Source organism: Contarinia nasturtii, unplaced genomic scaffold (genome assembly GCF_009176525.2).
Source record: "Contarinia nasturtii isolate CC-2019 unplaced genomic scaffold, AAFC_CNas_1.1 Cnas_scaffold_1037, whole genome shotgun sequence".
Taxonomy (NCBI): Eukaryota; Metazoa; Arthropoda; class Insecta; order Diptera; family Cecidomyiidae; genus Contarinia; species Contarinia nasturtii.
Window position 1 is genome coordinate 5,604,884 of NW_022198383.1, and position 22,484 is coordinate 5,627,367.

The window sequence follows — 22,484 nt, forward strand, 5'->3', positions numbered from 1 at the left end:
CATCAAAGATTCACGTTTCAAATAAAACTTTTACTCTGATCTTTTTACTATTTTCAAAAATTTACAAACTTACTTTACGATAAACTCTTCGGACGTGGTTAATAATGGTCAAATCTCAAGCGTCTTCTGTTGTTATCAGAAAATAAAGTGATTGCCAAATGTGCGGTTTCCCTTTTTTATAGCGTAGGCTCAAAACAAAATGTGACGTCAAATATCGGCATTTTTTAACGAAAACACTTTATATTATAAAAAACCAAATTTATTGTGTTTTATCAGAATAAGTATAAATACATCCGGCCAATAACAACACATAAACTGTTTGAACTTTGATAACGAACTTTGTTTGATTAATCAATTAATTTGTTTATGAAATCAAAAATAATATTTTTAAGGTATACGTAAATTAGTATGCAAATTATCTGCACAAGACATTTTTCTGCGTCAATATTTTCTGTATTTTTTTTTGACGTGCAATTTCTTCCATTTATGCCTTAATAGACAATATTGTTGATATGAAAACATATTTTTATATAAATATTATATTAAAATATTTATTCATGTAAATTCATCTAGATTAGAGAATATAACATCATGAATCATGATAGAGACTTTTCGATTTAAGGTTTCAGAAAATCTATTAATGTATTGAAAAACAAACAGGTATACGAAGTAAATAGACCAAAATGCTAGTCGATACTAAACGATATGTAACGATTTTTGTTTTTGAATTGACATATATGTCAAAGCACACACAAAAGACACCTAACCTCAATATGAGACGATTTGACATAAAATTCAGTTTATCCGAAGTCTCATTTATTTTTTCAATATTTTATCGTCGAAAACACGAAAAAAATTAAACACCAATCAACACCAATGAACATAACCTCACAAATATCACATCAATTTAAAATCGCATGAATATCGTGGTAATAAAAAGAAACATTGTGAAATTCCGAATTCTATTTAATTTAAAATAAAAATCAACATGAATGTTTGTAGACGATTGTTTTCAACGCTGAATAAATTGTAAGCAATTAAATATTCTATAAATTGTTGAGTGAAAATGTTATTTGAATGTCAATGCTATGGTGATACATAAAAAAATCATTTTTTCAGGTCTGCGCTCCCGAAAATCCGAACAATAAATCATAGACCGGTGCTAAGCATAAGTCTGAATCAAAAAGCTGCCTTTTGCAGTCGATCCAACGATGGTGACAACAAAGATGAAGTATGTATTAACTATTGTGCCAGTAACAGTATTCCGGTTGTTAACCATGATTATTTATTATGCATTCTTAGAAACCAAAATTGGGTCTGCGAAGACGAAATCTAGAGCCATATCCACATATCGATTGTGTCAGAGAACTAAAACTTGAAAATTATTTACTCTCCTCTCATAAACTCGTTAAGTATGGTGAACACGAATTTTTGGAGCGATTTGATGGATATGTATGTGTGTTTATAAGTGGATATCATCATCCACGTAATCTTGATACCAAATCGGGATATTCCGTCTATTTCGGTCCGAATCATCCATTGTAAGTTTCTAAAAGCTGCATGAGTTACTACCAATATTTGCATATTGAAAAATGTTCTACATTTATACACAATGTATTCTCTATAGGAATTTGCAAGGAAGTGTCGAGCGCCGGCAATCATTGAAGCATGCAAAACTATATGCCTTCTTGAAAGCAATGGAACAAATTCCAAAAGATTCATTTAAAAAATTGTCCATTCAGATGGATGAACTTCCACTGATTAGGTTCATCGATCAAAGCTTACGAAGCATGAGTGAAAATTCATTTCGCAGTGTTCACACCGGCAAATTAAATAAGGACGTACAAACATCCATGGAAATAAATAAAATTCTTAGATCGAGACAAGATCTGACATTGCAATTAATGATTTGCCCGAATGATATTGGTGTTGATGGCATGTACCGTGCAGTAAAAATGGCAGAACAAGCTGCTGCCACAGCTACAGCAGACGCTAGAAAACAGAAATGCTATAATTTAGAGTAAATAAAATCAGAATAAAATTAAATTAATAAGAATTTCATTTGGAAATGTTCATTTAAATGTATCGATTATTATCGGTATAGCCCATCCCGTTCAAAACTTTTGTACAAAAATATAGAATTCACAAAAGGGCAAAACATATCACACATGGATGCGGTTGTCTCTTTCGTAATAAATTCGTTCTTATCATGTTCCGCCATTGAGTCATAAAAATGTGAACAACCTAAAATAAAAATAATAATATTTCAACGAAGAAATGTTTTATCAGTCCAAAGACGTCAAACAAATGATTTGAGAACACGTTTTAAGAGGTCTTATCAATTTCATGTGACATGAAAATTGCACATGCTTCATATATATTTTTTTTTATTCATGATTAAAAAGACATTTCTTTTTTTCGTCGTGTGTAAGTATAATAAATAAATTCCATATGATGTTTGCGTTTTGCCCTCTTCTTCTTTTTACAAAAATAACCTTCTATTAAAATAACAATTTGCTAGACAAGATATAATTTACAAAAGTCTGACCAACTCTCTAACTATTTTAGTACATACATGATATCTGTACGTTTTGCGGCAAAAAACTCTATCTAAAATTGATTGTAGTTTTTGTTATAATTCCTACGATTCTTTGTATTATGAATTTAAAAAAAACAAATCCCGAAAATGATTCGTACGAATTTTCGAAAGCCATTCAGATGACTTTTGTTTTACAATATTCACGAATCTAAGCTATAGCTCTATAGAGTCAATGTAAACATCATTTTTTTTTCTTTATCTAATAGTAATAATATTTTACAAATTAAGCAATCAGTTTGTAGAAAAATCGTAGAGCGAATTAAATTGTTTTGTCTTTATACAAATAACAGTTTATTATTGGCATTCACGGTGAAATTGTGATGATCGGCGGTGCCATTGAGCAGAAGATTCGTAACGGTGCCATTTTTCGTTGCTGCTATACGTGACGTTAAACCATTGTTATTCATATTCATTGGCAACGGTTTATATGGTATGGTGCCGCTCTCCTTTCGATTCGGGAAAAATGAGGGCAATACATTTGCCGATAGTTTCGATAGATGTTTGGCCTGAAAAATAGATAAAATCCACAAATTAAAAAAAAAAAAACACCTCGAAAATTATACAATTAAATGCATTAAAACAATTTGAATATAATTAACATTATGTAATGAGTATACTTACGCGGTTATAACATAGTACACCGAAAATGGCGAGCATCATTCCGAAAATGTTGACCCATGTGACTGGATTACCGAGCACTAACAATGATATGGCAATTACAAATATTCGCTTTGATGCCGATGCAACAGCATACGTTAACGGCGTCACCAATGACAATATACTAAATGCAATGATATTTTGCAACCAATTTAGCACACCATCAGCGAACAACAGCGCTATAACTTTGTAGTCACCATTTGTCTGTAAATAAAACGAATCGATTTGACTAATAATTTGAATTGGAGCAAACGTAGACAACAAGAAAAATCTTGACTCTTTCATGTTCAAGGAGATTCAATTTTGAAAGTACGAGAGTTAAACGATTCGAATCGTGTCCGATTCAAGTCATTGGAAATGCAAAATCCTTGAAAATGTGGAATATATTGAATTGGGATTCACTTACAACTGTTGGTTCATGAATAATTTTCGTGAAATCCATGTACAGCCAAACGGGAAGGAAGAGTATCAATGCCAAGCGGCCGAGCACGTGTAACAGCCGCAAATGATGTATGCCGGTATCTTTCAATACTTTTTTCGATAGAATATTTTGCAGTGAGAAACCAAGGGTTGCGGCAAGTGCACAAACCAGTCCCATCATATCGAATGATAATTCAGTCATTGTGGCAATTCCAACTCCGGTGATGATTGGCACTAAACTTAAATACACGGATGTCGGTTGTTTCTCTCGAAAGAAAATCCGTGTCAAAATCACCGTAAACAAAGGCATCGTCGCTTTAACTATAACAAATAAACAGAAGAACGAAAGAAAAACAAACAATGTAACAAATGTGCTATTAAAAAAAAGGAATGTTTCACTTTTAATGTATAATAAAAATGTCAATTGCGTCATAATGACGCTAACCAAAATGAGCATATAAAAGTGAGAGCGTTGTGCGAAATTAAATTACGTGAATTTTAGTGATTAATCATGTTAGTCAGACAACAAATATCATTTGCAGCGAAAAAAAAAACATATGCAAAGTGGGATAAACCCAAATCCACGATAATCAATCGATCTCATTTTTTTTTGCTTCTGATTTCGAAAACAGTAATTTTCAATTAAAATCTGTGATAGCAACAAATAACATTGTTTTTATTACGAATACTGAATAAAAGAGAAACGAAATGAGTGAGAAGAAAGAAAGAAATGAATTCAGGTAATAGCAACTGTAACACATAAATAAAAAAAACATGCGAATAAATGGCGCGCGCGCCAAATAGAAACATAGACGACGGGCACGAAGTCATTCATTATTTTGATTTTGTGCAAACAAAAAATGCACACCGATTTGATTTTGTGTATGCATACATGTATGCGGACGGATTGGTTAACATTGCGAATGGTCCGTTTCGGCGGTCAGTGTTAATTACAAAGTAAAAGTATGTGTACAATGCTGTGTGTATGACCTTCAAATGGTTTAAATTTGGATCAATTTGAATATTGAATATATACTGTTTGTTTTTTTTGCTTACGTTACAGTCATTTGGTCTGAACACTATGATGATGTATGTAAACGACGTCTACAGATGTTTTACAGTTAAAAAATTTCTTTACATAATAAATTTCCTGCTTACGCATACACATTCAATACCCGCAGGTTTGACATATGGGAAATTAGGCTCAATTTAACGAAGAATTTTAATCAATGGATCATAATCTGTTATTAAATACGCGTTTTTTAATTTGGTACCTACCCGTGTGTGCATACGAAACAGGCACTTTCCAAATTGATATATGCGATGTAACGGACGAGAAAAATTTCCCCAACGCCAACGGAATGATCAATTTACAATAATATTGCCACGACATATCCGAATACTTGCGTACACCCCATAAATTAAAGAACGGACCACTGTACAGTGTGATTGATGTGAGTTGCACCATGGTTACGGTCATTGGATAAGGAAAGCTCGAAAGTACCATTTTTCCTATCACATTATTGCTCGACGATACAACATACCAAATCAGGCACAATGACAACACATTGAAAATTTGCTTACTCTTTTCTACCGTCATTTTTTTTCTATTTATTTTATTTTACTCTCGCAGATCACACAAACTAAGCACTTGACAGAATCTAAACTAAATTTATTTATTTATTAAATTATTTACACGTTTCTCCCCATATTTCTTTTAAATTAAAATATTCCAAAAAAATTGCACTAATCCGAACGGTGAAAGGTGGCAAAACTGTATGTTATTTAGATGGAATTTCAACCATTTTTACCATTTGGTATGAAGCAAGGATGTGTTACGTGAGCGTAGAATTTCACGTTAATTATTTGTTGGAAGATAATTTTCCACAAAATGTGTCGTTGTTAAGTGAAAACTCGTATTTTTTTTTTGTTTTCACTATTTTGCAATCGTCGTCACACAACCACACTCACATACAACAAATCACACGACGACAATACACAAGTGCTCGACGATATTTGACACATCTCGGCCCAGTTTTCTTTTCTGTGTGTATTTTATTTGGCATCGTAATCAAGATAACATTGTACACGCTTACACACGGCATTCAATGACATTCCAAATAGTTTCTCTTGTTAATGTTTACTTTTTGAATACTGTATACATCCCTATTGGTAAAATGTGACTTGTGAGACGATATTTTCTTGGAATTCGGAGATTCGGCTTCATTTCTTCGAAATTTTTCAAGTTTAACAAAAATGTTGCTAATATGAAACTTTACATATTCAAAGAATACAACATTTAAATAAAAATTATTTAAAAATATCTCAAAATATCGAGAATAACAAACGTCGAAAAAAAATCAACAGTGCGTCTCCACTTGTATAAAAGAATATATATGTAATTGAATTGGAATTTGATTTTGTTTGGATTCTCACATGAATTATGCGTTCGATTCGTGCATGTGCACGGTCGTTGCTTGACGATATTTCATTATTGTCTCTGTTTCGATATGTAAGTGTGTGTGAGTGTGTGTGTATGTATGTGTGAGTGGTGCATGGAGTTGGAATGTTAGTATTTGGACGCGTTGTCATATGACGGGCACAACTGTTGTTGTGTTAAAACTGTACGGGTTCGATCGTGTGTGTAGAAAAGTTTAGCTGGAAATATTCTCATTGGTTCTCTTCATGTACATACACGACCGTGCATATTGAGTGCGAGCATGAACCTTCACATTCACTATTAATGAGTTGTGTATGTATGTGAGTGTATTTATGAGTTAGGGCATACTTAGATCTGTGTGTGGTTTTTTTTCAACTTCTTTTTCAACAGTCCATTCGTTCTCCTACTTATGCGTCCGCTGTCATTTTATTGGTATTATATGCAGCAGCGACAATTTCAACGGTCTTTTTTACACACATACATAGAAGCAGCGCGAGGCGAACAGCATTCATTTATTTCGTCGGTTATACAAATAATAAATTTAACACCATTGAATCAGTTCATTTACAGCGTTTGAAACGGAAAGGCTGTTTGGGCGCAGCGACCAAAGGATCGTGACTTTTATTTGTTTATCTGATGTTTTTTCTTTTAAATGTAATTTTTTGGTCGGGCGTGGTGTAAATAGAAAGATATATAATAATCGAAAAAATATTGCAAAAACACAACATTGATTTCAAATCAAAACGACGAAAGAGAATTGTATGTGATCGAAATACGAGCGATTTAATTTATTTTCATGTGAAATTAAAAACAAAACAACAACAAAAAAATTTTGAAAAGTAAAGAAACATAAAAATTGTTTGATGCGATTTCGGAATTTTGTATATTTGTCGATTTGCGTGCGCGAATATTATATATATGTATTTAAAAAAAAATTGAGTATTGATTATTGAGAAAGAGAGTGAGTGAATTTTACAACGAGTGAAACGGCAATCAACTATTCCAATATAAATCAAGTGGTCCGAGTCTGACTACCCAGTTCATAATAGTATAAATACACAGAACCAACAACAGATATTACGTACAACAACAGCAAACGCCAGAAATAAGACAACCTAATCGAAACGTATGTAAAATTAATTGAGAAGTTGAACGAAACGAAATAAAAAAAAAAACATTGTAAAATATTCTACACATTCGTCGGTCGATCGAGTAAATGTCGAACGAGAAAGAAAGAGATAAATATATTGTGAGATAGAGATAGTGACGAAAAAGTTCAGGGCGCTGGAGAAAAAATAATATTAAGAATATAAGCGAGTGATTGTTTTGTCGTGAATGTCGAGAGAGTGAGCCTGGCTGACTGTATTGTAAGAGTGTTTGTGCATGCGAGAGAGTTCGTCGGAGGCTAAATAAAATTAATATGAAAAAGAAAAAGAAGAAGAAGAAGTGAAGTTGAAATTTAAGCTAAAGAATGAATCGTGTCGATGTTTAACTTTTTTCCCTCTTATTCTGCTTGAAATTATTTTTTTGTTCGCTCCATTCCAATATTTACTTCGTTTTATACTAATTTTTTTATGTTTTGCGGGAAGCGAAAAAAAAATCCAGCAGAAAGAAGCATTCTTCGGGTCGTGTTTTCCAACTCGTTGTCTGTGCTTGCACATCAAATTCACCAAATTCATTGTTGTTTTTATTTTGTCATCGTTGTCGTCGTTGTTTTTTGTGCTTTGGTCGCGCAATTCCAAGAAAATTGTTTTGTAGCGAATGGAGTTGATGAAAAAAAAAACATGCAACGACAAATTTTTCTGTTTGACAACTGTTCCATTTCGTACACACGAAATCATCACGTTCGGATTTCAAAACTTCAAAGCGACAGCAAGCCAAAAATAAAAAATATAATAAGTTTGACGAAAATGCCAGAGAAAAAAAGGTCTAATAAAAGAGCCGACGATGAAGAATAAACATTGTTGGCACAGGGCAATAAGTACTTGGAAGGTACAATCACCCAATAAACGTCGAATTTTTCCAAGGAAACGAAATTAGACACTAACAACTGCACTGCAAGCCCATTTGCCATATATATATATTGAATATGCTCTGCATACATATTGCGAGAGAGAATATGTGATGTGGTTCTGTGTTTTAACACATACGTAAATGAGTGAGTGTATGTGGTTTGCGTGCACATTTTCACTCATACCACAGTGTATAGCACATAGCAAGGCACATTCATTTCCATGCTCTTGTTCGCTCTGTTCCTGTGTCTATTGGCTCTGTTGCTGTTTATTGAACGTCGACTAACTCACCAAAAATTCATTGTCGCACCATCTTTTTTATTCAATGTTCTGTTTGTGATGATGATTTGCCGTATGTACATGTTTTTTTTTCTGAGTATCTTTCAACAACAGCAACGACGAACGATGAAAAGATCCCCCCAAAATAACGTAAAGGTACACACAGTGAATGGAATATATGGCTTACACATTGCCATTGAGAGTTAAAATTGCAAAAAAGAAGAAGAAACCGAAGATGAGTTTGAAGAGATGCTTGTCAATAGATTCATATGAACAGATCTTTCTCGCGCGCGCGCGCGCGCGCTCGCCTGTGTGAGTCCGCTCGCCCTCGTGTATGTTTGTGCGGTCATACAAAATTCGTCACAGAAACAATCGAAAAATAAAACATGTACTACAAAATAATATGTCTATATAATGAGAAATGTTGTGCTTGTGGCAATTTGGGATTTCTTTTTCGCTTGTCGCCTTTTTCCTCATTGGATCGCTTGTTATATTGTTGGTGTTGTTTTTTTTCGTGTATACATTTTTCATTACATTTTTGCTTCATTTTTATATTGTGTGTGAGAAGTATTGCGTTTGTAAAATAACGACATCAACCATCGACGGCGACCATGACGGCAACAATGCGCGAACACTCACGCGCGCGCGCGATCACAGAAATGACGATGAACTAAGAGTCGATTTTCTGTATGTGTTTGCAGCCGTTGCTGTTGTTGATTTTTTTTTCGTTTGTTCTTCTCTTTCTCTTAACTTTTGCTTCTCCTATATATCGAGCCATCGAACGGCTGCTGCTTTGGTTTTTTGATCTTTCGGTTTAAATGTGCCATGAACCAGATGGAAATGAAATGAACAAGAATAGAAAGAGAGTGTATGTATGCGAAAAAGAGAATAAGAACGAAACGATTTGCAACGGAAAAACGAAAAAAAAAAAAAAATACGAACAAACCAGAGAGAAGTGTATTGGATACATGTCTCGACGCGAGTTTGTTTAGAGTTTTTGATTTGCACACAGTGTTCTACCTTTTTGTTTCGCGCAAAGGTTCAATGCGTATATGAACTTTTGATGATGGAAATAAAGAACCATGCCTATTGCCACCATGAGTGACTGAGTGTGTACATAACGAGCCATCATCGCCGAAACGAAGAGAAAAAAAGTAGATTCTTCTTAGGGAAAAAACACCATAAAGCCAAAGACGAGCAAGAAAAAAGAAGAAAAAAATGCCAAGCGAACCCAGACGAGAATCAATCAATTTTCTATGTTCACGATAGTGAACATGCATGAAATTCATGTGTGAGAGGATAGTGCTCTCGAGCGAGTGTGTGGCAGTGCTGGGGCCACCGCGTGTGTTAAACAATGCCATAAAAAATCCAGACTTGACAAAGTACCTACGACTTTATACCCATAATGTTGTTTTTTATTTTTTTTTTTATTGAAATTTATATTTCGATTGTTATTCATCTATTTTACAAGGTTCACGCAATGGCGAACATACAATGCATTACTTTACACATTTTCAAGTATAAATGAGCTATAGTATAATTAATTTATTTTCGGTGTTGGATTTTTTGTTTCTCTACTCTCACGCCCGCCACAACTCTTTGAGCTCGGATTATGTGGCGTTAATGCGTTCGTGTCGATGCCATTGGCTGTTGCAACAGTCATAAAATCCAACTAAAATCCAACTAAAATCCAAACAGAAGAATGAAAAAAAAAACCAGGCCTAAATTATGCACGGAATGGGATTTTATATGGCTGCTTTTTGCTCATTGAGAGCGATTTTTTTTCTCTTCTGTTATTACGGCTGCTATGCCGTCTCGAGTTCATCGACAATTTACGTTTGTGACAATCGGAACCGAAAAAAAAAACGCAACACCGAAAACGGTGATGAAGAAGAAAATGAGAAAGAAAGATTAAAAAAAAACGTACACACACGTATGTATTTATTCGGGAAGGTAACATCAGACGGCCTTTCAAAGTCATTAAATACGTTTTTGCGTAATTCACATACAATTGTGTTGTTTCGTTTCGTTGCCCATGTTTTATTTCGTGTTGTGATCCACAAAAAAGCAACAACAACAACAACAAAAACGACACATAATAAGAACAGAGCAACACAGAGCACACCGATCAAGCAATTATACTGATACTTGAGTCTCTCTCTCATGTTTTGCGCGAAAGCTGCGTAAATACGATGGAAAACAGAGAGAAGCGATATAATGAGATGGAGAGATAGAGAGCAAAGAAACGAACGAACGAACAAAAAAATCAATCTGCACACAAAACATACACACATACTTTTAGTCCGATTAAATTGCAATTCGCGCGAATGATATTCGGAACAAATGAGACAATGAGATACAGATATGGAAGAGTGAAAGAGACTGACTGAATGAATAACGCGATAAAAGACAAGCAGCCCAACATATGAAATGTTGTGTAAAATTGTGAAAAAATGCATATCTCGGTACATTTGCATTAATCAGGCATCTCACATGCAAAGACAATAATAAAAAACAATAATAGCACCCAACAATGAAGTAGATAGAAATATATATAGCATATACATATATGCACAAGGCAACTCAGCCTACCACATCATCAGCATATTACATGACTGCTGTTGTTTGCTGCGAGATACTCTTACTTCTTACTATCTGTCTTGACATGAGGTGTTTGATGGCTATGTTTTCTACATAACACATACATGCATACAAATATAATATCAATCGGTTGTCTCTCACTTAAGTGTGCTATTGCAAAAGTATGTCTGTGCACAGGAGCACAGAAAAAGACACAATGAATTCAAGAGCCAGCGTGCACGAAATGCATTAAGTATTGAACGCACAAGCGCATATATATAAAATGACGATGACGACGACGACGACGACGACGAAATGAAAAGAAAGAAAAAGCTCGGTAAAAATATGCAAGTTGATTAGTAAGAGCGCATTGCAATGAGTGCGAATATTTGAGTGTTGTGCGAGAGTTTGTGAGGAGAAAAGTATGAAAATGCGACAAAGTAAACTTGAAGCTGCAGTAGCAGGGGCGGCGGTGATGGCGGCGGCGGAGGCGACGATGGCAGCAGTAGAGAAAAAAGCTAAAAGCAAAAAATAGGGTCAAAAAATCTGAATTATTTGTGCTCTCTTGTTATGCTGTTGCCGTTGCTGCTTCTCTAAAGTATGCAGCATTCTGTGTGCTGTATATACGGCACACAAGAAGTAAGTGTCGCCGCGCCGCCTGTACATAGATGTGCACATATTGTGGACGAAGTTGTTGTCGTTTTCTTTATTATTATATTGTTGCCTTTCCTCTCGTCGTCACATTGGTGATAGTCGCATTCTTTTAGTACATTAACCATACCAGCTCGCATTGGAACATAAAAGAAGAGAGAAAAAAATGAAGAAAAGAAAAGAAAAAAAACAAGCAATACACGGCATGAAACAACCGCAATTCCGCGCAAATGAATGTGGAATTACATGACGGAATATAGGAAGATTGATCTGCCGTTTCAAGTGGCACAGTCAGTCGGAACAAAACTCGATTAGAAAAGACTCTTTTGTGACAGAGAGTCGCAAACACACGAAAAATATAAAAATTGCAACAGCGGTAGTGGCCAAAGAAGTAGAAAATAGTTGGCCCAATCGAAAATTGTCTTTGATCGTCGTCGTCGAAGTCGTTGTTGTTGTCATGAAATTGCAAACTTTTTACACGAACGTGCCGACAACGCGCACGAGAGAGAGTGAGAGAGAAAGATTATGTAATGAGGCCGTGGTGTGTTGCTGTGTTGTTGTTTCTTTTCCCGGCTACTCTCTATCGTGCACCACACGATAAACGCTTATTCAAATTACACTTTGGTTTGGCCAATGCAATGCAAGCTGTACTACCATGTAATAGAAAATGTAATATAATTATTTTGTAATCGAATCGACGTGCTGCTTTTTCTTTGTCCGTCTCTCTCTCTCTCTTTATTTAGTGGCCCTCTCGCTCTTGCATCAAACCCAATCTATGTCTATCTCACTTCAATTTGCTGGGGCTTCGTGTGTTCCGTTTCGGGCCAGACCATTTTCGTCGAAATAGAAAATTATATTACACACCAATTCGAAATGAAATGTATGCGAACTACTTAATTCGCATTCGAGACCACATAACTTCATACCAAACATACAAACATTTTTTCTTCTTTCTGTGCTTTTTTTTCCAATTCAGTTTTTAAACTAAATTTATACGCTACGTTAAATGTGTACTGCAGCAGCAAATGACCCAATGCTTGGTGTGTATTCTTCACACACATTTAATGCGAGAGAGTAAGTGAACAGCAACAAAAACGATCATTCAAAATGATGAAATCTCAATTCATCTAAAGTAACTAATAAAGAATTTCGTCAAATGCGGCAGCTCAGCGCATTTCGCTTGTCTGAGGAATTCGGTCGAGAAACACAAAAACACCACATACATTAAGCGAAAGAGAGTGAGGGGGAGATAGAGATAGAGAAAGAAGAGAAAAAAGAAACCCGTATACCTGAACAGAAAAAAAAACAATAGCCTATTTCATATGCAATTTACAAAGAGGAAAAAAAAGAGCATCCAACAAAATTCAAATTGTCCATTATACAATTCTATTGGTTTTTCCATTGTAATCTTTTGTGCCGTGCCATTTTCAACATCTTCTTATTCATTTTACTCATTTGAATCCGTCGACAACGATTTGTGTAAGTGTGCATGAACGCCGTCGTGTTTCTGTCAGCATATTTTCCATTAATGCCAAGTTATTGTTCTTGTGTTTATTATAATTTGTAACGTTTTGCTTCTTCATTACGGTGTGTATTTGCTCTGTTTTCTCTCCTAAATTTGGCGAAGTGATACGTGTATGTTTTTTTTTTTGTTATTCTCTCCTCTCGATTCACCGTTATAATTTTCGGCGAGTGTTTTACACGCCACCATCACATCGTCATCAATAAGATAATATAAAAACGAAGCTAACAACAGAATCGAAACAAAACTCCAGAGCCATGTTCGTGCTTCTTCTTCTGTTTTTCATTCATTCTTCATTGTGTGTACTTGCCATGCGGTGGCATAGTGCAAATGGCTAAATGAATTTTTAATTATATGATTTTTGTAAATTAATATTCTATTGTTTACATTTTCGAATGCCGCAGAAGTAATACACACTCACAAAATCTACATCGAAAGCGAGAGAAGCATTTAAGCATGCTATTGCTTTTTTTTTTTTTTTTTTTTTTTTTTTTTTTTTTTGTTGAAACCGTTTCTCTCCATTCCATGGAAATAAAAGGGAATAGTAAGCGAACAGATTAGCAACTATGATTTATTATTTGTGTTTCTTTTTACTTTTTGTACACGTTTATCGAATGAGATCGCGAGCACGCGATAGAAAGAGAAGGTACACCAGTTCGCAAAGTAAAACGCGTTTCTTTGCACTCTTTCTCATCGTCGTCATCGCCGTCGCCGTCGTCGTCGTCTTTTGTTCGAATATTATTCAAAACATTCTTTGTATGCTGATTCAGTGAATAAATATGCAACGATAATGTCACGTTGTGTTGTGCAAAAAAGACACTTTGACTATCTTTTAATTATAGACGGTGTGTGCTGAGTGAGTGCGGGTTGCGCGCGCGCACGTGTGTGTATGTGAGAGAGTCGAGAAAAAAGAAAATGAAAACCATTTGGATTGAATGGCGTGCGCTTTTTTGAAATAAGAAAGAAAAAGGCAAATGTTGAAACTTCTAATGCGACACATGAACGAGTTTTCGAGAGCTACATAGAGCATAAGACAAGCTATTGATATATTGACCATGCGCGCGCTCGCACAAACTACCGAGATGCTAATATTATTATGTCGAAGAAAAATGCCACCAACAAGTCAAAATATAGCGTTTAGGCGACATATTTGTGTGTGCCAATGAAGGCAGCCAAGCAACGGCTCAAAAATATGCAACAGCAAGTTGACACATACCGAACTGAGCTGAACGGCAACAACAACAAAAAAACATTCTTTTACACAATAATCAATTCACACCAAAAATAAACGAATTAAGATATGCGCTTACATTTTATTACAACAGCGCATACACCGACTCATCTGACGGCGACAACGGTGGCACACACGTACGCACACACCACATTCATCCAATCTCAATCTCATTCCATTGAAACAGTGTCGGACAGAATTTACGCGCTGTGCCTTTTTTTTCGACCTCAACGAAGATAACACCGAAATCAGATTCAAAATATTTATGAAAAAAAAAAACCGTTCACATTCACATGAAGATCATTGTATATACACATTGTAATAGTCGTCATATCGTTGGCATCATCAGTTGATTTGATCGTGGGTAAACGAGATATGGATGTGTCTTTTTGTGCTGTTTCGATTGCCTCTCTCGCCAGTTGTTTGGAGTATTTCGTTAGCGCATAGTTTTTTTTTTGATCGTTCATTGCTCACTCCATTGCCGTTGCCGTTGTTCATTTTTGGTATTGTTGGCCACCAAGTGAATGGACCAAATAAATTATGAATATTTACACACATCATTTCATTGTTTCGTGCATTATACGTACACACTATTTTAAGTAGTATGGCAAACGCGTAAAGTAATTTTACGCGTTAAACCATCATCAACTCATACAATTGTCCGTGTGTTTAATGCAAAGCACCCAATGGCCGTACGATCTGTGTGTGCACTTTAAGCGGCAGCTACTTCACCAAATTTGTACATCTCGACATCAACAAATCGCTTCCTTTTTCTTTTTCCTATTAAGAATTATATTGCCTCTTTTTTTATGATCATCGTGTATAGTTTTTTTTTTATGAGTATCTCTCCGCTTACTTTGTTACACACTCACACACTTTTTGACATTCTCAATTGAAATTCTTGAAACATGTTTTACTAAGTTGTTAATTTTTTTTTGTTGTCTATTTGGTTATTGTTGTTTGTCAAGTGTTATGTTTGCTCTTTGTTTTTTCGCTTCGAGTGTGTTTGATTCATGACGTTAATTTTGGAATTAGCTAATGCTAGTTAGTGTTTTTGTTTCGTTTTTTTTTCTCTTCGTCTCTCTCTATTTCAAGTAGCTCGCAAATCATCATCATTTTTGGCAACGGGGCGAGAAAATACAATAAATTTTGTTCAAAGCGCCAAATACACACTTGTCTTCTCGAAACGATCGAACAAACAGATTTAAAAAAAAAATTACATGATTCACACAAACGGTCGAATCAAGAAAACTTCATCGCTAAATTTGGCATGTTGAACTTTTCGTTCGATGTGTTATTTTTTGCGCTAGACTCTGGTATGTGCTCGCTCCAAGTTTGAATTTAACAAAGCAGCCACTACTGAATTTGTCTTTATTTAATTTTTTTTCGTTAATCATAGCCATAAAAGGTCTTGATGTCTAACGAACAAAATCATTTTTTCTCTCTGTGCTGAACGTTGTTTGGTGTGTGTGTGTCCCTCCTTTGTTATTCGTTTGCGTGTTATTTTTAAAGTTATTTTTGTTCGTTTTTAGATATTTTGGAATTCAATTTTTTTTCGATTCAGTTTATTGTCTGATTTGATATATTCGCTTCGACTATGATTAATTTTATAGAAAAAATGTTTTCAATTTTTAACATCAAATTGACCAAAAAAACTGTGTGAGTGTGTTGATATAAAAAAAGCGCCAACGAATCAATACCGTTTTTTTCAGTCGGTCGATGGGACGGACGGGCGATTATTTTCCATTGTATTGATGTTCGAACACGCGTCGTCTTATTAAATATGTGACAATAAATTAATACCCAACGCGCTTTTAAATTGCATATATGTTTGTTTTATAAACTTTAATGGTTGTTGAAGGTTGTGATTTTTTTTTGTGTGTTCGTTCGTCGTAGTCGTTGCCTTTGTCATATTTGTTTAAGAATTTGGTGGAATCGTACGTGTGTGTGGAAATGTGCGCGCATAATGCGCACAAAAGTGAGGGCACGATGGCGACAATTCGAATGAACGAACAGAAAAAATGTTTCACACTTTTTGCTACTGTTTTCAGATACCATGCCATAACTGTATGACAATTTTTTTTCGTACATCAAAAATGATATTATATTTCAATGAAACAATTATTTTTTGGGAAGCATAAAACTCAAAGCGTGATTAGAGTGCTTGTAATGAGTCTTTCAATCGATTTTTTTCTTTGTCTTTTAATACATCCGTAATATTTGATTTGTCCGCTATTTTTTCGTCGTCATTTTACAATAGCGGCAGCAATTATAACAAGCAATATCGATACGTTATAAGTGCGCAAGCTAAGTGAAGTGTTGTGTGCGTAAATCAAGCGCATTTGAATTTATAATCGAATATTAAATGTTACCATATACACTCGGTGTAGAGAGCGAGAAAAAAATGTCAAAGTAATACCATTTATTTTATTACTAATCAGTTAATGAATAATTGAAATTTCCATTCAATTAGCGAAACGAAGCGAAAAAAAAACCAGAAAACAACGAAAACAATTAAAAAAACATTTCCATAAAATCAATTTGTTTGATTTGCTGTTCAACGAGTGACACTTACACGATGATCGACAATGTGTTTCTTTTTTTTATTTGATGTCATTTGCTAGTTTCTACTCTCTTGCTGTGATGTGTTTTGCCTCTTTTTTAATTGGTTTTGTCTATTTCTTTGTCTTATTTTCTTCATTTATTTCTATCAATTTAGGAAAGTAGTGGAATAATAAAATCTAAAGGAATCATAGCGCGTGAAAGATGTTTGTCGAAGGGGCGAATGGCGTTCGTCCGATCGGTGACGGCCTATTAGAAGTGTCTGATGCAAGCTTAAGTAAATTGATTGCAAGCGGTGATATCAATGAAATTTACGATGTGGAACACACACCATTTGCAAGGTAAGTGAAATACAATAAAACACACTACGTACGAAACAAATAAGTATGAAACGTCCCCCTCGTTGCGCGCGTGCGCGGCAACATTAAAAAACACAATACAAAAAGTGCGGGGGAAAATATGAGTCAACAGAAAGCTAATTTAGATAATAATTGAAAATGAAAAAAATAAAACGTCAATCGATTTGCGCAAAAATGACATCAATTCGTTTCTATTTAATCAATTCTATCGATGCACATATTGTTATTATGTTTGTTGCTGATACATTTCGATAAGAGTTGAATTGTACACTAAATAAAATACACATGTGACGTCGTCACTTTGATTTAATATGTGTATGAAATTTTTCCACGTTTGTGCTGTTTACTTTATGGCTGTGTTTAATTATTATTTTTTTTCACTATCTGTCGCAAGCACTGCGAAAAAAACCGTTCAATGCCATCGATAACATTGATGAAATAACACAAAAATGATGATTAACCACATTTTTCACTCACGCATTGTTTTCTCTCCGCGTTTGCTTCATCTTGTTTTGATTTTGTTGTTTTTGTTTTACATATATTTTAAAATGAATTAATTAATTTCTTTTTTTCGATTTTGAATCGGAATATTTTCAGGGGCAAATTTGCAACCGTTCGACGTGCGATACATAAACAGACCGGTGTTAGTTTTGCAGCGAAATTTCTAAGGCGCAGGCGCCGTGCACAATGCACATTGAAAGAGATTCGACACGAAATTGCGATATTGTTATTGTGCTCAGATTCGGAGCACATTGTCAAATTGCATTCGGTACATGAGACAATGGTTGAGACAGCGCTAGTATTAGAAATGGCAAACGGCGGTGAATTACAAAGTTTACTCGACGAGGCCGGTTCGTTGAGCGAACACCAAACCATCATTTGCATGCAAGAAGTCTTAAAAGCATTACAATTTTTACACAAAAAATGTATCGCTCACTTGGATTTGAAACCGCAAAATATTCTGTTATGTGGCAAGCGAGTTGAAGGTTCGTAACGGATTTTTTTTGTGTTTGTTATTACTCTCTTTCTCCCATTTAATAAGAATGGGGATTCATATGGTTTTAATACGAAATTGTTGCTCGTATATTGCCTGCGCACATATATGTTATACATATTGTGAAAACGGTTTTTATCAAAATAATATTTCGTTATATTTTTTTGTTGTTGTTGTTGTTGCTGTTTCTCTCCCATCATCATTGCGCACTCATGCTTACGCTCACGTTCATCTTTCCCGCTTCCATGTAGATGGCCTCAAATTATGCGATTTCGGCATATCGAGAATCGTCGAAGAAACCGGTAGTAAAGTTCGAGAGATATTAGGAACACCAGATTACGTAGCGCCAGAGGTATGTGTGTTAATAAGATTCATGTCGCTCGCGCGCGCATTTATTTTAATGTTCGAACAGGCATATCAATTTACAATTAGATTCGTTTCAATCGGTATTCACATTATACATATTCCGAAATGAGATTAATTTAGCGGCTGTTTTATTTGATTTACGGTGGCTGATTTCGTTTTTTTCTTTTTCTCGCTCAATCATTCGGGGCATTGTTTGCTTTTGCTGCTGCTGCTGCTCTCTGTAGGTACTTTCATATGAGCCTTTATCTCTTAAAACTGATATCTGGTCGGTTGGAGTGCTTGCCTATGTGCTTCTTAGCGGATTTAGCCCATTCGGTGGTGATACAAAGCAAGAAACATTTTTGAACATATCACAATGTAATCTTAACTTTCCGGATGGACTGTTCGAAGACGTTTCAGAGGATGCAAAAGATTTCATTAAGAGCGCTTTGCAAGTCGCCGCTGAGTAAGTTGAAACATTCATACATTCTTATTATCGCATGCAATATATCCCCTGTGGAAAAAAAAGGTGATTGACTTAACTACTTTGCATTTTGCATTTGTATGTAAAACAATCATAGATTGTTTGAAATTGGGAAATAATTATAGTCAACTGCTTACTAATGATTTTGGTCGATTGACAGACATAGACTGTTTGGTACGATAAAAAATCAATCAAAGTCAGTCAATTAGGTGTTCCAAATTAGTCAGTCATTTTTTTTTTGCATACGGGGAAACGATTGTTTTATTTTGAACAAAATTTACCTACTGTTTTCATAATTCTCATTTTATCTCTTTTTTCTTCTTTTTTTCTTTCTTTCTTTCGCTCGCTCGCTCGCTCGTTCGCTCAATCAAGGGATCGGATGTCGGCTGTTGAGTGCCTTGAACACAAATGGTTAAGTGAATCAAGTCAACCGTTAAAGGCGTCGATAATAAAAGACAGTACAACAACGAAAACAAATGTTATATCAACGAACGATATTATACCGGAAAATCATCACGTCGTTATCGAAGCGAAAAAATTGCAACAGATCGATAGTGTTGGAACATCACCGACACCATCACTACCGTCGCCGCCAAAAGCAAGCGCTGGATTTTTTCTACATCAAACTCCAAAAAATGGAACAGCATTGTTAGACGAAGTGCTGTTCAGTAGTTTAAACAATGGTTTCAATACAACTGCAAACAATACAAATGCTTCCAAAACATTGAACGGCATCGATCACCATCATAACCATCATAATCATCATCATCAACAACAGTATCATGCGCATCATCATAACAATCATTCGATGGAATGCGCAAAACAAAATACCACATTGAACAATAATAATAATAATAACAATAATAGCTGTAATAATATCAACAATCCAAATGACAAAAGCGATTTGCTCAAAGACTATGCGACAAACAAAGAGAACATTAACCTAAGTAAAATTCTAGCAAACCGAATTGCACCGCAATCGACAGCATCGACGGTCAACAATCTTCAATTAATCAGTAATTTAACAACGTTGCACAACAATAACAGTAATAACAGTTCGAACAATGGTACAGTGACGATGACAACATATGCCGATGAATCATCATCATCATCAACATCCACAGCCGCCACAACAACGACCAATAACATATCATCCGTGTTAACAACAGTACAACAATCAACCGCCAATGCCGCCAGTGTCGCTGCAAATAACACCAACACCACCGCCACCACATCAGCCGCTCAAACAAAACATGAAACGGTTTTATTTCCCGATGCACCAACAACGCCCAAAGTCCTAAGAAAATCAAATCAATCTGATGCCGATCATCATACGCCGTCGTGTGTTGCGCTTGTCAAACAATTTCAATTGAACAATGGCACTCTATCGAATAATCAACGTATCGATTTTGATGAGATTGTGTCATCGGATAATGTTGGACTGGTGTCAAGCACACAATATCACACAACACAATCAACGCCACCAAATCGCAGTAAATTTGCCAATCTAACGACAGACCATAATCGTGAAATTCTACCATCGTATCGATTATCAGCGACAGCAATCACAACAACCACAACGAATACCACAAACGGACATCATTCACTTGGTTCGTCAACATTGAGCATTAACACATTGACCGAGTCATCTGTGGGTGTTGTTACACAACAGCACAGCAACAGTACAATAACAATGAATTGTTTGTGTGGTGCTGACAAGACTGTAAATTGTTGCTGTAACAGCAGCAGCCGAGCGGCATTAAATTATCGCAAAAAATCATTGGCTGTTGTCGATAGTTCGATACTCTGCTAGCTACGACTGATGGTGCAGAAATACATTTACCAATGTTTTAGCTGCACCTGTCATCAATGACAATCAACTAAATCAACTAGTGTATAAATTTATCTATAGTAGAATTGAGAATGAGATGTTATAGTTTCGGTAACGAAAACAAAACAAAACGAATTGAAATAAGTAAGTATCCAAACCGGAAAAACAAAAACAAAATGTGTGCGTGCGCGACAATAATTTGACAACAAAACACAAAAAAAAACGATCGCATTGTCGAAACGCACATATAGATACATATTTATATATATATATATTTCAATTGCGTAGTTTATCGTCTCTTGTAATAGCCTAATTGTTATTTAAATGATGAACAAAAAAAAAGTTGAAGATAACGTAGAAACGTAGTAGATATCATCGAACAAAAAAAAAATGTTGTTGAGAAGACAAAAAACGGATATATAGAAGCATATTGCAAATCGTCTCTAAATTATTGAAAATATATAAATACGACAAAAAAAATAGAAGAACGTTACAAACACATTGATATATTATTCCTATTGCATATATGGGAATTATCTCTTATTATATACATATATAAATAAATATCATTATTATTAGCAAGTTTTTTTCTCATCTTTATTATTTTTCTTCTTTGTTTTTTTTATACATATTTTTTTTTTGTTTCATCTTATTATTTTTTTATTTTAATTTTGTAGAAAGAGGGATATTTATTAACTAGGAATTCCATTTTGCTCTAAAACATAAATTTAATGTTTTTCAATTTATTTTATTTTCTTCATAGATTAATTCTAACATTTTTGTTTCTCTTGTGTTGCGCCATTCCGCGCCGTTCCCTCTTTCTGTGGATATATGAATAACTTAACACAAAAAACACGATTGAATTTAAGAAAGGTCGATTTGATTCAATGTCATCGACGCTCTCTCAAAAAAAAAATTGAAATTCGGAGCAAGAAAACAAGATTAATTAATCAAATCACCAAATAATGCAACAATTAAAACAAAAACCTATACACACTAATTTATTGCAACAAATTTATAAAAGATATCTAGAAAATGTGTGGAAATAGATACACATAATTAAATTAAAAGATGAAGAGAGCTAAAGAAAGAAAGAAAAAATAACCAAACGCGGTGTACGATGTACGAAGTTCGCTTTGCATTATTATGAGTTCTATTTTTCTTGTTTTCTCTTCGTCATCGTCGTCGTTGTCGTCTTCATTATCGTTGTCGCCAAATGTCCAATAAATCCAACACGGTTACAATTTATTGAGATATAGATTTTTAATGTTTTAAGAGAATTTACAAATGTTTGAAAATAATTAAAATATGACAAAAAAAGACAAACATAATTTATCATGAAAAAAAAAGACGGAAATTGAATATCAATTAGTAGAATTGAATTAAATTTTTTAGACTCAATTAGCAAAACGAAGTTTTTTGTGAAATAAATAGAGAACAAGAAAAAAAAAATGATTTCTAATAATGTAATTTCGTGTACGGTGTTTTTGTCGCGGAAGTTATATACACAATTTAGAT

The 22,484-nt window shown here is 34.7% G+C and overlaps 3 protein-coding genes across 3 annotated transcripts; 2 read left to right on the plus strand and 1 right to left on the minus strand.

Moving 5' to 3' along the window:
• The first annotated feature begins 814 nt into the window (after nucleotides 1-814).
• LOC116344154 (ribonuclease H1-like) lies at nucleotides 815-2,056 on the plus strand. The gene is made up of 4 exons (XM_031772579.1): nucleotides 815-1,029; nucleotides 1,120-1,231; nucleotides 1,303-1,541; nucleotides 1,628-2,056. Exons 1-4 carry the CDS (start codon nucleotides 989-991, stop codon nucleotides 2,022-2,024), a joined length of 789 nt encoding a protein of 262 aa, XP_031628439.1. The 5' UTR covers nucleotides 815-988; the 3' UTR covers nucleotides 2,025-2,056.
• Nucleotides 2,057-2,370: 314 nt separating this feature from the next.
• Nucleotides 2,371-5,706, minus strand: LOC116344153 (solute carrier family 35 member E1 homolog). Its single transcript, XM_031772578.1, has 4 exons — nucleotides 4,955-5,706; nucleotides 3,663-3,997; nucleotides 3,221-3,460; nucleotides 2,371-3,105 (listed from the first exon to the last, which is right to left on the minus strand). Exons 1-4 carry the CDS (start codon nucleotides 5,274-5,276, stop codon nucleotides 2,875-2,877), a joined length of 1,128 nt encoding a protein of 375 aa, XP_031628438.1. The 5' UTR covers nucleotides 5,277-5,706; the 3' UTR covers nucleotides 2,371-2,874.
• Nucleotides 5,707-6,680: 974 nt separating this feature from the next.
• On the plus strand, nucleotides 6,681-21,471 carry LOC116344104 (death-associated protein kinase related). The gene is made up of 6 exons (XM_031772515.1): nucleotides 6,681-7,242; nucleotides 17,111-17,294; nucleotides 17,910-18,298; nucleotides 18,558-18,658; nucleotides 18,897-19,117; nucleotides 19,508-21,471. The coding sequence occupies exons 2-6, from the start codon at nucleotides 17,158-17,160 to the stop codon at nucleotides 20,946-20,948; spliced, it is 2,289 nt and encodes a 762-aa protein (XP_031628375.1). The 5' UTR covers nucleotides 6,681-7,242; nucleotides 17,111-17,157; the 3' UTR covers nucleotides 20,949-21,471.
• The last annotated feature ends 1,013 nt before the right edge of the window (nucleotides 21,472-22,484 follow it).